Source organism: Myotis brandtii, unplaced genomic scaffold (genome assembly GCF_000412655.1).
Source record: "Myotis brandtii unplaced genomic scaffold, ASM41265v1 scaffold48, whole genome shotgun sequence".
NCBI lineage: Eukaryota > Metazoa > Chordata > Mammalia > Chiroptera > Vespertilionidae > Myotis > Myotis brandtii.
In genome coordinates this window covers 8,348,738-8,365,393 of record NW_005368341.1, presented here as the reverse complement: position 1 = coordinate 8,365,393, position 16,656 = coordinate 8,348,738, and the positions used below count along the sequence as shown (strand labels likewise).

General features: G+C 36.2%; 1 protein-coding gene across 1 annotated transcript in view; it reads left to right on the top strand.

Moving 5' to 3' along the window:
* CFAP69 (cilia and flagella associated protein 69) overlaps positions 1–16,656 on the top strand; it is a 53,508-nt gene that overhangs the window by 29,746 nt on the left and 7,106 nt on the right. The window contains exons 12-16 of the mRNA XM_005876116.2: positions 1,689–1,905; positions 4,581–4,745; positions 10,539–10,657; positions 12,461–12,579; positions 15,251–15,332. Of these exons, the coding sequence (XP_005876178.1) occupies positions 1,689–1,905; positions 4,581–4,745; positions 10,539–10,657; positions 12,461–12,579; positions 15,251–15,332 (702 nt within the window). The remainder of the gene's footprint in view (positions 1–1,688; positions 1,906–4,580; positions 4,746–10,538; positions 10,658–12,460; positions 12,580–15,250; positions 15,333–16,656) is intronic.

The window sequence follows — 16,656 nt, the reverse complement described above, 5'->3', positions numbered from 1 at the left end:
ACATATACATATATATATATATTTGTGTGTGTGTGTGCTATATACAACTTAAATGTATTTTCTGAACTGCCAGATAGAAAATATTCAATAAAATATGGTTTATTATAGTGGAGTATTATATAACTATTAAAATGATAGATGTAAAGACAATAAAATTTACACTACAATTTATAAGCCAATTTTAGTTGGTAACAGTTGAATGGCACAGACTATGGTGAGCTTCATAAAGCACTATGTGAGCAGTGGAATCAACTAATTTTTTGGTCATATACTGGTAACCAATAATAGTAGTAATAATGGTGAATTGTGCTGCTATGAACTCATTTGTGGAATATAGTGAACAACATAGGCTAATGAACAGGGATAAATCCAGAGACAGAGAAGCAGCGATAAGACTGTCAAACCTCAGAGGGCAAGTAGGGGAGGGTGGGGGTAAGGGAGAGAGATCAACCAAAGGACTTGAATGCATGCATATAAGCCCAACCAATGGACTCAGACAACAGGGGGGTGAGGGCATGAGGGGGGGGAGGGTTTATGGAATGAGGTCACATATGTAATACCTTAATCAATAAAGAAATTAAAGATTGAAAAAAATAGTAGTAATAATGAATATGTGTGCTATTATTTACAGTTCACAGAGGACTTCAAAAACATTATCTATTTATAGTAATGCTAGAACTACCTGTTATTCTTATTCCTGTTTTTTCAGTCCTAAATATTTTTTAATATATTTGTATTGATTTCAGAGAGGAAGGGAGGCGAGAGAGATATAAAAACATCAATGATGAGAGGAATCATTGATTGGCTGTCTCCTGCAAGCCCCCTCCTGGGGATCGAGGCAGCAATCTGGGCATGTGCCCTGACCAGGAATTGAACGGTGATCTCCTGGTTTATAGGTCAGTGCTGGGCAGTCCTAAATCTTATGTTCTTTCCATGTGGACTAGTAAAAAAATTAGGAAAATTCATAGATATTATTGTGAAAAAGTCTTTATGGAATAATGCCAAATGAAAAAAAAATTCAATAGAGTATAGCACATGGTGTGTTACTATCTTGTAAACCACAAATATGCACCAATCAGAATCAGCTATAATATTAACTTTATTGTCATAAATAGCTATATATTTTTGTTTTCTTTTTATTAAAATCATAGATTCAATACAATTTTAAAATTCTAGGCACATATTTAAATATAGCTTGTGATCTGATTGGCATTTATTAGATATAATATTTGTATAAGTTCTGATGTGTGTGTTTAAAATTAGCCAAATATCTATCTATCTATCTCTCTTTCTCTCTCTCCCCTTCTGCCCTCCTTTCTACTCTCTCTAAATATCAATGAAAAAAATATCCTCAGTTGAGGATTAGCAAAACAAACAAAAGAAGGAACTAAACTTCTATACTTAAGTAGCATTGACCCAAAAAATTAATACTCTATGTTATTGTCAGCTAGAGAGTACATATCCCAGAAAAGGAGATCAGAGCCAGCTGTTGTATTGCTGAGTTTGATTTGGGGTTTTCATTTTTTATTTGGGGGTAATTATCATAGGTTGAGATCTTTAGGAAGGAAATATTTTGAAATGATTATCAATAAAACATCAAAGAGGACATCTTTTATTTAACTTTCTTCGATTAAATAAAATTGTTTTAATTATATTTCTAACAAAGTACTCTTTGCCCTTTCTCATAGCTATTGATTGATGGCAAAGTTGTTTTGGCTTTGTTTACCTATGTAAAGAAGCCTGAGAAGCACAAAATCATCGAGTGGTCTGCAGCACAGTATGAAGAATTACAGCTGCATGCACTTGCCACTTTGTCATCAGTGGCTCCTTTATTAATTAAAGAGTATATGTTGTGCCAGGGAAATGCTCGAATCCTGGCATTTCTAGAATGGTGTGAAAGTGAAGGTGAGTGGCCCATAACCATTCCTGTCAAGCCCTAGCCAGTTTGGCTCAGTGGATAGAACATCGGCCCTCAAACTGAAGGGTCCTGGCTTTGATTATGTACGTCAGTTGTATGCTCAATTCCCACTCCAACCAATCGATGTTTCTCTCTCGCGCTGTCTTTTCCCCTTCCTTCCACTTTCTCTAAAAAGCAATGGGAAAATATCCTTGGGTAAGGATTAACAAAACAAACAAAAAAAGATTCCTGTCAAAATTTTAATCTACATATTTCAACTGAACTCCCAAAATATACATAGAAAAGTTATAAAATTATGCAAAAAGAAATAAAAATATCAATCTCTTCCTGTGATTTTAATTATTTACATGTTTTAAGAAAAGATTTCATTTAAAATTAGATATTAATAAATGTCATAACTATAGTTGAAGTACAACTTTCAGTAAAAGAAATTATATTATAATCTGATTTAAAGATTTGTATTATTGGGCCTGTCCAACAAGTATGCTAAGTCATGCAATATTTTAATTATTCATTTAACAAATATTTATTGAATGCCTACTAGGTACCAGATACCATTTTAGCTGCTAAAGATATATTTATGCTTAAAATAAATAAAACCTCTACCTTCCTGGAGCTTAAAATCCAGATCTCTAGTCAGATGTAATGATTCCATATGTGGTCTACCAAATTAGCAGGGCCCCAATTTGTTGAATGTTTTATTTCAATTCTCATAATTCTTAGAAAGGAAATAAGACATATATTCATTTTGAAAACAATTTATAAGGAAGATACTATATTATTTTCTGGAAGTAATTTTGCTCTAGAAATAATTTTGTATGGAGCATTTTCATTAGATCAGTAATATCACTCATTTATCCATGAGAGAGGAAAAAATTATAGCTTATTTTTTTGTTCTCTAGTTTTTAATATGCTAAGTTACTGAATTTAGTCTTGTTAAATAAAATAATTCAACTCTTCTGTCTATCCTTTATGTTTACAGAAGACTATATCATTATGACATTATTTATGTTTACAATAGAATGTAGGGCAAGAGAGGAAGTACTGCCTCCCAAGAGGAAGACTGACAGCTCACAGTCATTGGTACATGCTATGTTGTAGGCCTTACGCACTTACAAGTATTAATTCGTTTTGTCCTCCCAGCAAATGTAGGACTCATAGGTACTAGTATTATTCCAGTTTAGCAGATGTGTAGCAATGAATAAGAGAAACCAAATAACTTGTTCCTGGCCACACAGTAAAGTAGCAGAGCCAAGATTTAATGCAGGCAGTCTAGCTCCACGAATAAGAGAAACCAAATAACTTGTTCCTGGCCACACATTAAATCAGAGCCAAGATTTAATGCAGGCAGTCTAGTTCCAGAACCCACACTTTTAACCAATGCACAATAATCAGAAGAGTATTCTGAACTTGTTGATAACTTTAAACATAAGGCTACTTCTAAAAGAACCTTTTGAAGGCTGCATATTATAAAGAAGAAAGGAAGACTTGCCTTGCTATTTGTCAAGACCTACCATAAAACTATAGTAATTAAAATTGTGTGGTACTAGCCCAGGAATAGACCAATGGGAGGTTGGCTTTCTCAGAGATGACACTGCCAATCACAGGGAGAAGGATGGTGCTGGGGCAGTTAGCCCTCCATGGGGAAAAATAAAAATTAGATCCTTTCACCATGTTAAAAGAAATCAATTACAAAATGAATTAAAGCCCTAAATATGAGAGGTTAAACTGTAAAAATCTTAGGAGAAAACATGGGAAAATATCTTTACGATAACAGAGTAGAAAAGACTGGAAAACCAGAAGAGATTAAACTATTATACAGAAGAAGACTGACACATAAAATGTCTATGACAAATCAGGGAGCAATCTATAAATGAGAGAAGACATTTACCACCCCTGTGACTAATAAAGGGTTAGAGTCCCGGTTCATAATGAACTCCTACATATCAAAAAGAAAATAACTCATTGGAGAAATAAAGAATAGAGACTGCCAGGTGACAGAGAAAATGTCAAATTAAAAAAACAACAACTTCATACCCACAAAAACCCACTAAAAGACACTTAACCCCATAGGTAATCAGAGAAATGCAAATTAATATAATAATGAATTACCACTTCACATTTAACAGATTGGGAAGAATCTATTAGTCTTATACATTACATCTGTATAACCACTTTGGGGAACAGTTTGGAAGTTTCAGTAAAATTCAGTGTAGGGATACTCCACATGATAAAACTCTTCTCAGTTGGAGTAAGAGGACATAAACCAGAATATTCATTTTAGCAGTTTGTACCAGTGAATTGAAAAACTGTGATTTATTTATAAAATGAATGCTGAAAGCAATTAAAATGAATAATCTAGATCTACTTTTGACACTTTGAATAATTTCTAAAACAATGTTTGTTGGGTAACAGAAACAAGTTACAAAAGATACAATATAATACATTTGAAGAAAATTTTAAAGCACATATTTCTATTCTGGGACTAGGAGGAGGAGGAGGAGAGGGAAGGCATACTATTTATTTCTGTAGACAGTATAACAAAATTTTTAACATCTGTTTGAACTTATAGATAGATGTCTAATATGTTGTTTGATTTATTTGAAAAGTTTCATGTTTTAAATTTCTTGATGTAAAGTAAATCATTAGTATTTCCCCACAGAATGCTTCTTCAGTCATGGTAACAGTTTCCATGGCACAGGCGGCCGTGGCAACAAGTTTGCCCACTTGCGTTACACTTTGAGACTCCTGAGAGCTATGATCTATCTTGAGGATGAGACTGTGAATCAGGATCTTTGCGAAAAGGGAACGATTCAGCAACTCATAGGTAAACAGAACATGCTTGTGACTGATGGAAATAGCATATTTACAAATTAGAGGTTTTGTTTAAAATGTTTTCTTACAAATTTATTTTGCTTTTATAGCGGAGAAACACCTGAATGTTTTCTTGATTTTTTATTTCATATTGTTGCTATACATTAGTTTCTTTATTGAAACATCATGCTTACTCATGCTTTAAACCAGGGGTCCTCAAACTACGACCCGCGGGCCACATGCAAATACAAATATTGTATTTGTTCCATTTTGTTTTTTTACTTCAAAATAAGATATGTGCAGTGTGCATAGGAATTCGTTCATAGTTTTTTTTTAAACTATAGTCCGGCCCTCCAACGGTATTGTTGCTATACATTAGTTTCTTTGTTTAAAAAGTTTGAGGACCCCTGCTGTAAACATTTGTTTTCTCAGTTCAGATACCATTTCATTTAGGATTATCTTTACCTTTATTTTTGAAATGGGCCATTGTTATATTTCATTCTTCTGGTAATTAGATTACCATTTTCTGGCCAAGCCTTTTGTAGTCATTTTAAAAGAGGTGATAACATTACATTTTCCAGTGCATCTGGTATACCAGAACACCGATACATGCAGAAATGTACATTGGAGATTCTTTTCTGATATGAAATATCAGGGTACTAGAGGCTCAGTGCACAAAATTCGTGCACAGGGTGAGAGAGGTGTCTCTCTGCCCGGCCTGCACTCTCTCAATATGGGACCCCTCGGGTCAACATGTCTGACTTCCCGCTCAGGGATTGGACCTAAACCGGCAGTCGGACATCCCTGTCACAATCCGGGACTGCTGGATCCTAACCACTAGCCTGCCTACCTGCCTGATTGCCCCCTAACCGCTCCCCTGCCAGCCTGATTGATGCCTAACTGCTCCCCTGATGGCCCCCAACTGCCCTCCCCTGGCGGCCTGATAGCCCCCAACTGCCCTCCCCAGGCGGCCTGATAGCCCCCAACTGCCCTCCCCTGGCGGCCTGATCTCCCACAACTGCCCTTCCCTACCGCGACCTGCCTCCTCTGCTGGGACCCACGTCCTCCATACGAGGCAGCGGAGATGCCGGGACCAGCCTCCTCCACGCCACGTGGAGCTGTGGGACCCCCAGACATCACTGCATGGAGCAGCCACTGGGCCCCGCCTCCACTGTGCACGTGACCATCTTGTGGCGATGTTAGGGCGTGATGTGTGAGGGCGTGACACCACCTAGGCTATTATTAGTATAGATTCTTGATTTCCAACTTGTATAAATTCAGCACTCCTTAAGAACATCTTTTTACTTTTTGTTAAATAAGATATAGTCTGCCAGCCCTAACTTTTCCTGACTTTGAAAAGTAAGAGAGAGGAAAAAAAAAAAGTAAGAGCTATTTTAGTCGTATTCATATTCAGTGATTGCCTCGTGAGTAAGTGATATAATTTGCTGGATGTTGATTAATTTCAAACGCCCATTCAAAAAACTCTCCTGCCTGTTAAGTTCAACTGCCTACCCTCTCATCATTAGTGGAGTGGGTGGTGCTCTCTAATAATACTAGTAGAAAAACAAGGGCATTGAAAGGGGGCCTAGACAAACACGTTCGCCGTATGGATGAGTTTGCTTAGTATGACCAAACCTGAAAGGAGATTTCGCACTCTGTGCACATTCCGTTGCACAGAAGCAAGTCTTAAGACCCCAGCCTAACTGGATGGGGCCCAGGAAATAACAATTTTCCATCTGTCCAGGAAGAATTCTTCATCTTCTCTGGGTGGGAAGGGGTAGGGAAATGGGAAAACAAACAGTAAGGCTTCTTTTCTTAGGGCCTTTTCCCTTTGGCTTGAAAGAAGCCTGATCTTTACCATGTGAGAGTTGGTAAAGGCGGGACCTTCTCTGACTAACTCTAGCAGAGGGCTCTGTAGTAGTAATGTGCTCCACACACAGTACCTGATTGTCAATGTAGATGTTTACACACCTTTTGTGTAGGCACTGGGGTTACAGACAGGCACAGAGCAGGCCAATGGGGACCTTGCCCTTTATGAGAACGAAAGAAAAGCTGTATATGATAGAAAGATAGCACATGTTACCATGCACCATCACGAAGACTAATAAGAATACAATAAATACCATAGGAACTAAAGGTTTTTGGGTAGTTTTCAAAGCCGAGCAAACTTTTTTGTTTTGTTTTGTTGTTTTTTTGTCTAGTTAACATTTATTGAGTGCTTATTATGCACAGGAAACTGTTCTAAGTACTTTAAATACACAACCTCATTTAATCCTCATGATAATTCTTGGTGCAGGTACCTATTTTATAGATAAGAAAGTTAATAAACTTGCCAGAAGCTGTATATCAGGTGTTGAGGGGAAGGGGAAATTACAGAGTAATTACTTGATGGGTAGATGAAACCTTTGCAAATTTGAGTCAGCTTGTGAATGGTTTTGAATATAATGCCAAGGGTATAATTACAGTGCAGAAAGGGTGCATATACTGAGTGCCAGGCATATGCCTAATCTTACAAATTCCCTATTTGATAAAAGCTATTAGCCTCATTGTTACTAACAAAATAGACATTTTTATGATCCCTAAATCATGACAGTAAGTGGAAAAAGAGGGAAAGAAAGAAAAGCCTGAGTTCTTAACATGCTCTCTATCTACTACATATCCTCCTCCCACTCTTTCTTTATGACAATTATTTTTAATCCTCTTCTGATTCCTGATCCTCTGATGAAAGCTATTGGCCCTGATATACATGACAATACAAGCAATTTTATGTCCTTCATAGGGACAGATTATAAAAACAAGTTTTATGAAGAATTATTTTTCTCTCATTTTTTTTATCTTTACCATTCTTATTTTTAATTTAAAATGTTTAAATTGTAAAAACACATATAATGTTAAATTTAACATCTTCATCATTTTTAAGTGTGCAGTTCACTAGTGTTAAGTACATTCATATTGTTTTGCAACCAATCTCCAGAACTCTCTTGATCTTGTAAAACTGAAACTCTGTACCCATTAAGTAATAATTTGCTAGTCTCCCCAGCCCCTGGCATATACCGTTCTACCTTCTGTGTCTTTGAATTCGACTGCTGTAGGTCTTTCACTCATATTAGTGAAATAATACAGTATTTGTCTTTTTCTGACTGACATGTCTCACTTAGCATAATGACCTTAAGCTTCAGCCATGTTGTAGCATGTGTCAGAATTTCCTCCCTTTTATTTTATTAAGTAAAAAATGTTGGTTTATAACAACAGAGATTTATTATCTTAAAATTCTATAGTCCAGAAGTCTAACTTACATCTTACCAGGCTAACATCAAGGTATTGGCAGGGTAGTTTCTGTCTGGAGGAGAATCGTTCCCTTGCCTCCTCCAGCTTTCAGAGGCCACCCGATTCCGTGGCTCATAGTCCCCTCCCTCCATCCTCCGCAAAGCCAGCAAGGCCAGTTGAGTTTTCCTCATCCGGCATCACGGGCACACTCAGAAAATACTCCCCTTTAAAGGATGAATGATAGTCCATTGTAGGCATATACTGCATTTCATTTACTCATCCATCTATCAATGGAGACTTGGATTACTTCCACCTTTTGGCTGTTGTGAATAATGCTGCTATGAACGTGGGTCTACAGATATTTCTCTGAAACCCTGATTTTAATTATTTTGGATTTATACCCAGGAGTAGAATTACTGGATCATATGGAAATTATATTTTTAATTTTTTAAAAGAATTGCAATACTATTTTCTGTATTGGCTGCACCATTATACATTCCCCCCGACAGTGCACAAGTTTTCCAGTTTTTCCACATCCTTTCCAATACTTGTTTTATAGTTGCCATCCTAAGTGGTGGGAGGTAGTATCACACTGTGGTTTTGATTTGCATTTCCCTAATGATTACTGATGTTGAGCATCTTTTCATGAGATTGTTTCCATTTGTATATCTTCTTTGGAGAAATGTCTAGTTAGTTCTTTGCCAATTTTAAAATTAGTCGCTTATTTTGTTGTTGAGTTTTAGGAGTTTTATATATTCTGGATATTAACCCTGAATCAGATATATAATTTAAAAATATTTTCTCCCAATCCATTAGTTGCCCTTTCAGTCTGTATTGGTTTCAGGTGTACAGCATAGCAGTTCAACAATCATACTTCACAAAGTGTTCCCCCTGATATTTCCAATACCCACCTGGCCCCATACATAGTTATTACAGTATTATTGACTATATTCCTTATGCTATACTTTACATCCCCATAACTGTTTTGTAACTACCAATTTGTTCTTCCTTTTTAAAAAATCTTTATTGTTGAAAGTATTACAGATGTCCCCCCTTTTCCCCCATTGACCTCTTCTAGCTTGCCCCCAGCCCCCACCCCAGGCCTTCACCACAATTTGTACTTCCTAATCCCTTCACCTCTTCTGAGGGCTGGGCAATCTTACTAGGAACCTGTATTGAATTGGGGTATAGGGCTAGTTTCAAGAAAGTAAAAAATTTGAGCAGAGACATGGTGTTAAAATATGCATGATGGCGTGTTCAGAGGTAGCTTAAGTAGAGTCGGAGTTTTATGAAGACAAGTTTAATTGTCTGTCTAGTCAGGGGCCAAGCTAGAAAGAGTTTTGAATAGGAGATGGTAGAGTTTGAACTCCATCCTCTTTAGGCATGAGAAGCCACTAGGGAAGTTATATGTATAATGCTGTTTTAGGAAGAGGAATCTGCAAGAAATATATCAGATGATTTAGAATAGAACAAAGAGAGGGTAAAGGCAGGGAATTAAAGGAAATATGAACAAAGTAATTCAGTGTTAATATAACATGTGGTTCAGACAACAGGGAAAGTGACATGCCTGCACCCAGGTAGGAAGGAGAATGAGATAACCTAGAAGGAAAAAGCATGCCTATGGGCAGTAGGCATGGATTTCTAGAAGGTGCTCCTGATAAAGGCGTATAGGCCTTACGTCCATGGCCTGCCTCCAGCACTGGGCCTCCAGCACGCTCACTAGTCTCCCTATGGGATGATCCCTCACCAGTAATTCATCCTCACAGGACCAAGAATCCTTCATTCAGAGCCAACTATGGAGATAGGCTGTGATTTCCATGGTCCTACTTTTAAACATAGCTCCACACCATCTGCTAATGCCAGTAACCCCTTTAACAGAGGAAAAAAAATGACTTTTGTTTCTCTCTCAGAGCTTTAAGAAAAAAAATTGAGGCAAAATTTTATTATGAATATCATTGCATCAAAGTAAGTAGCTATTTTCAAGTCTTTTTAAAATTTTATTAGAAGCAAGGGAGAGATTTTAAAGGACATGAGAATACTGCTACCTAAAGTTGTTGAAGACTCCTTCACATAGACATAAGGAGAGGATGCAGAAAGAAGTAACAAAAATAGAAATACTTACGGAAGTCTTCCACCTTTACCTAAAATTGACCCTATTAACCATGAGAAGAAGAGACGAGGCAAGCAATTATCAGGCATTTTGGTCATATATTTGCAAAGGCACTCAATTCTACCTCTTTAAACTGCATATTTTTAAATGGTTTTGTTTACTGAGCAAAATATTAGGTTCTTAGGGTGTTCTAATGACACTTCATTAATTCTGTACTAGAAATTCTATATAGATATACTGATTTATTGAGAGTTCAGTGAATCCACTTATTACCTGTCTACGTCTTCTAGGCAACTATGAAATGAAAATAGCCCCTTTTAAAATGATATCTCTAGCTGAGATTTTATAAGAAAGGATTTCAAAGTAGTAATTGATTAAAATAAAAATATACTGTCCAATAACTTTGCATTCTTTAATTTTTTATATCAGGGATATTTAAATATACAACAAGCAAGATTAATGACAAGGAAGAGGCCATTCTTTTGGAAATTCAATCTGATATATTACTTATTTTATCTGCTCTTTGTGAAAATGATAATTCCAGGAAGGTATGTATGCCTGTGAATAAAAGTTTTGTTTAGACCTTCCAATCACTTAACACTATGAGCTTTTTCTTATTAAGTGCCCATAAATGTTGGTGTTCTTTAATCTTAGGGAGATTTAATTTTTTTTTATAATTATAGTACAATTATATCCAGTAAAGTGTATAGATCTTAAGTATATAGTTCAATAGATTTTGACAAATGTATACATTCATTTAACCAAAACCCCCGTTAAAATATAGAATATTGTTACCTCTCTATAAAATTCATTCATGTTCCTTAGCAACCATCCTCCCACTTGCCTCCAGGAAACCACTATTCTGATTTCTATCCCCATAGATTAGTTTTGCCTATTCTTTAATTTTATATTGATGGAATCATAGTGTTTACTCTTTTTATATCAGGTTCCTGTCATCCAGCCATCATATTTCTGAAATATATCCATGTTGTTGCATGATCAGTATTGCTAATTATATTGCTGAATAATATTTGATTATACAAATATACCAAAAATTTGCTTCTCCATTCCCCTATTAAAAAACACTTTGGTTGTTTCCATTTGGAACTACTATATATATGAAGCATCAATGAACATTATTGTACTAGTCTTTTGTGGACATGCTTTCATGACTCTTGGGTAAATATATAGTCGTGCAGTTGATGGATCATAAAGTAGATGTATGTTTTTAAGAAACTGGTAAACAGTTTTCCTAAGTGAGTTGTACCACTATAAATGCTGTTTGGGGTTTGAATCAGGTTCAAATCTAAAACTAAACGTTGGAAAAAGAGCTAATTCCCTTTGATTTTTTTTAACTCCATAGCAAATTCTGAGTCTCAAAAATTGAAAACTTAAAAAACAAGAGACAGAATTGGAAAGATGAAAATAAAAAATGTATAGCCCAGCTGGCGTGGTTCAGTGGTTGAGCATTGACCTATGAACCAGGCAGTCACAGGTTTGATTCCCGGACAGGGCACCTGCCTGGGTTGCAGGCTCAATCCCAGTAGGAAGCGTGTAGGAGGCAGCCAAAAAATGATTATCTCTCATAATTGATGTTTTCTATCTCTCTCTCCATCTCCCTTATGCTCTCTGAAATCAATAAAAAAATAAAAATAAATGTATGAAGGTTTCAATAGAGGGGTTTTAGAGAGAGAGAGAACAGGAACAGCAAATGCATCCTTAGCTCCAAGCTTTGCTGCAACTTCTCCTTATATTGCCACTCTGTTCCTCTATTTCTGGAAAAATACTCAGTCTTGCTTATTGGGAACTAGAACTGAACAACAAGGCAATGAGGAAGGTAATTGGTAGGGGATAAATATTAACTGATAATAATGTCATATAAACTATTAATGTTTTAACTGCCATTTATATATTTGTTTCTCTCTTGGGAGTGTTAGAAAATTTTCCATGATAGAATTTTAGACTCTTCAATTACTTGCTGCTATCTAGTATTCATCTAATATGATGATTGACTACATTCTTTATATTGTGGAAGAAAATCATGGGACAAGCCTTATGGTTTATTTTTCTTAAAGAAAGAGAAAGTGAACAACACAAAGCATAAAGGAACATTAAGCTGGACTATTGATTGATGCTCTCTCTTAAATGATTAGCTTTACAATAGTTTGTCCTAAATTCCTGAGAACAAGTAAGTACACAATCAGAAACAAACAAACAAACAAAATGAATTAAAAGTACAATTTCCCTAACAATGTTGTATTTATCTGATAGAAAAAGTTTTAGGAGACAGGATGACATAGGAAAGAAAGGGATTATTTATTTATTTCAAGAAATAATTTTAAATCTCTTAGGAAATTTTTGGAACTGAAGGAGTGGATATAGTTCTTCATGTAATAAAAACAGACCCCAAGAAGTTTCAGAGTGGATTAGGCTATACTGTTCTTCTTTTTAGTACATTGGACAGCATTTGGTGAGTATTACTGTACCCACATTAGATGGAATCACAGTACAAGAAAGTTACCTCTATAGTCATGTGTGCCAATTTTCTTTCCTCAAAATCACACCAGAAAGATAACTCTCTCGATGCCTTTTTCTTTTTAATAGTCCCCAAAACACACTTACCAGTGTCCTTTGGAAGGTAATCTTGTCTGTCACTCAATTCTTGTATCTAAACTTAAATTCTTGTTTTTGTGATTTGAACCCATTCCATTTTAGCCTGGTCTGGGAAAACACTAGCATCTATTAGTATTATTCTTATACTGGAAGATGGTTGAATTCCTCATTCATCTTTTCTTAAAGGAGTTAAAAACCAATTGAATATGTATTTCCTAACCAATATTGTTTCCCAAACTTTGTAGCATTTCTAAGGGTAAAAAAATACTTCTTTTTTTAAGATTACTGGTAATTTACAAGACTTTGTCCTGGAGGAAATTACTTGAATTTTATATATCATTAACACTTAATATATTTCTTTAGTTATATTTGGGTGGTATTCATGAAAGACACACTGCAACACATTGTAAAAACAAAAACAAAACTGGTAACTATAGATCAAATGAACCTAACAGATATATGCAGAACATTCCACCCAATAACAGCAGAATACATATTCTTTTTAAGTGCTGTGATATTGTGATTTATAATAAGAAATATAGATTTGGTCCATTGCTAGTACTGAGTTCCTGAAACACTTGTAATTTTCTAGTCAATAAGAGTAATGGAAGATCTGTTGTTGTAATATTTGGTTTTTATTCTCAGTTCCTATAAAATCTCCAGAGTAATAAACACTTTGCTATTCATAACAAGTCCCTTTCAACCACAGCTGAGTTCATGTTAATAAGATGACTTTTGGAAATCCCCTAGATAGACACAGAATGGGGGCTGGTTTCCAGGGGAACCAATCATACAATTGATTAGAGAGTTGGAAATATCACCCCCACCCGCAACCTCCAGGGAGGGGAGAAAGGCTGGGGGTTGAGTTTAGTCACCAATGGCCAGTGATTTAACCAGTTGTGCCTCCATGGTGAAGCCTACATCAAAACCCTAAATATGAGGCTGAAAGAACTTGTAGCTTGTGAACACATGGAGGTTCTGAGAGAGGGCATGGAGATTCTCCCTACCTTGCCCTCTGTATTTCTTCCATCGCTTTTATAACAAAACAGTAATCTAGTGAGTACAACGTTTTCCTTAGTTCTGTGAGCCTCTTTAACAGATTTCCATCCCAAGGAGGGTGGTGCATCTAATATACAGCTGGTCGGTCAGAAACAACCTGGACTGGAATCCAAGGTGGGGCCAGAGGCAGTACAGTCTTGTGGGACTGAGCCCGGTACCTCTGATTCTAATTCCAGGTAGATAGTGTCAGAATTGAATTGAATTGAATTGTAGGACACCCAGTTGGTATGGGGGGGAAAGCCCACACATTTGGTGGCCAAAAGTGAATTATTAAGAGTTGAGACAGAATTTTTTGTTTTTTGGTGTTTTTTTAAAAATATATTTTATTGATTTTTTACAGAGAGGAAGGAAGAGGGATAGAGAGTTAGAAACATCGATGAGAGAGAAACATCGATCAGCTGCCTCCTGCACACCCCCTACTGGGGATGTGCCCGCAACGAAGGTACATGCCCCTGACCGGAATCAAACCTGGGACCCTGAGACCCTTCAGTCCACAGGCTGACGCTCTATCCACTCAACCAAACTGGTTAGGGCCAGAGTTTTTTTAATAAGCACACATGCAATAAGACTAGATCACATGCCAGGTCCAAAACAAGTCTTAATAAATTTAAGAAGACAGAAATCATTCCAAATATATTTTCTGATCACAATGAAATAAAACTAGAAATCAGTAACAAAAGGAAATGAGGAAAACTCATAGATGAATTCAAATTGAACATCAAACTCTTGAAATAATCATTGGATCAAAGACAAAAACAACAAGGAAATTAGAAAATTTCTCAAGACAAACTAAAATGAAAATACAACATACCAAAACTTATGTAGTACAGACAAAGCAGTACTAAGAGGGAAGTTTACAATGATAACTGCCTACATTAAAAAGAAGAAAGAGTCTGGTCAGTGTGGCTCAGTGGTTGAGCACCAAGTAGTTCAAGGTTTGATTCCTGGTCAGGGCACATGCCTGAGGTTGCGGGCTAGATCCCCAGTAGGGGGTGCACAGGAGGCAGCCAATCAGTGATTCTCCCTCATCATTGATGTTTCTATCTCTCTCTCCCTCTCCCTTCCTCTCTGAAATCAAGAAAAATATATTTTTTTTTTTTAATTATTTGGGACATATCAACACTGTGAAAGAGATAATAAATGGATAAATTTTAAAGAAACAGTTGCTAGAGAAACCGGAGGAGATCTTTAAGAATAATTAATATCCATGAAAGCAAAGGAGCATATTGCATCTACAGAAAAGCCCATAGGCAATTATGAAAAATAATTAATTGATCTTGGTTTAAAAATAGTTGAAATTAAACTACATTAGCAAAGTCTCTTCAAAGTTAAATTTTTAAGTAAAACAATTACTTGATTTTAGGAAATGAAAAGTACTTGGAAAAAATGTTTTTTTTATAACAATAAACGGACAAATTGAGTTTAACAATAAATCCTTGTTCAATGAATAACTTCCTTTTTTATTTTAGGTGCTGCATCTTGGCTTGTTATCCCTTAGAGGATTACTTTCTTGAAAAGGAAGGCATTTTTCTCCTTTTGGATTTATTGGCAGTAAGTATGATTAAAACAGTTGTAAAACAAACAAACAAAAAATGTCTTTATTAACCCTTCCCAAACTGAGTACCACAAAACATTATTTTGTAATTAAATGGGCCCCCAAAATATTTAAGTGTTTGTTTTAAGCAAAATCCCTTTTGGAGATTTATATTCATTTGCATAGTAAAGGCTCTGAAAATCACTCCAATGAAGAAATCAGTTTATTTAGGACAGTGTTCCTAAATCCATGGCAACAGAAAATTTGTTTTATGGGCTCTTTTCCCCAGCAATCTTTAAAGAAACAGTATGTGAAGTGCTAGACTATCAAAACCTGTAATTGTTTAATAAATTCTAGCTTCATCTCTTAGTATTAAAAGTTAAGGGCCAAGCCCTGACCGGTTTGGCTCAGTGAATAGAGCGTTGGCCTGCAGACTGAAGAGTCCCGGGTTCGATTCCGGTCAAGGGCATGTACCTTGGTTGCGGGCACATCCCCAGTGGGGGGTGTGCAGGAGGCAGCTGATCGATGTTTCTCTCTCATCGATGTTTCTAACTCTCTATCCCTCTCCCTTCCTCTCTGTAAAAAATCAATAAAATATATTTTTTTAAAAAAGTTAAGGGCCAATTAGAGAAAAGAGTGAAGATCAGCATTTTTAAAGAACTGTGTATAATGTGTAGGGAATGTGAAGAAGCTAGTGTGTCATGGAGCATTTTACAGAATAAGCAGGAGTGAGCAACCTTCCAGGAAAGACGGTTGCCACTTAGCAGCTGTGAAGAAAGGCAAGGACCCTCATGTATCCTCAAAGTAACCACCCACTGGCCTCAGTTATGAGTGAGTTCACAGTCAAGATGATGTGGGGGTGGGAAAGTATAATTTTGTTTTAATAAAACTCACAGAGTTTTAGCTATGTCACTGTTGATTGCCACCATTCCTGATTTTATTAACAGAATAACAAACCTACTTTGATTTAGCAAAGATACTAACATTATTTGTGTTCTTTTATCTCTCTGAAAGAAAAATAGTTGAATGTAAATTGTAATAGAAAAATATTTTTTTGCCTGGCTGGTGTGGTTCAGTGGTTGAACGTTGACCCATGAACCAGGAGGTCGTAGTTCAATTCCCAGTTATGGCACATGCCAGGGTTATGGGCTGGATCCCCAGTAGGGGACATGCAGGAGGAAAATCAAATGAATGATTCTCTCTCACCATTGATATTTCTGTCTCTCCCTCTCCCTTTCTCTCAAATTTATTTTATTTTTTAAATCACTTTTAAATATGTGTATTTATACACACACACACACACACACACACACACACACACACACATATATATATATATAC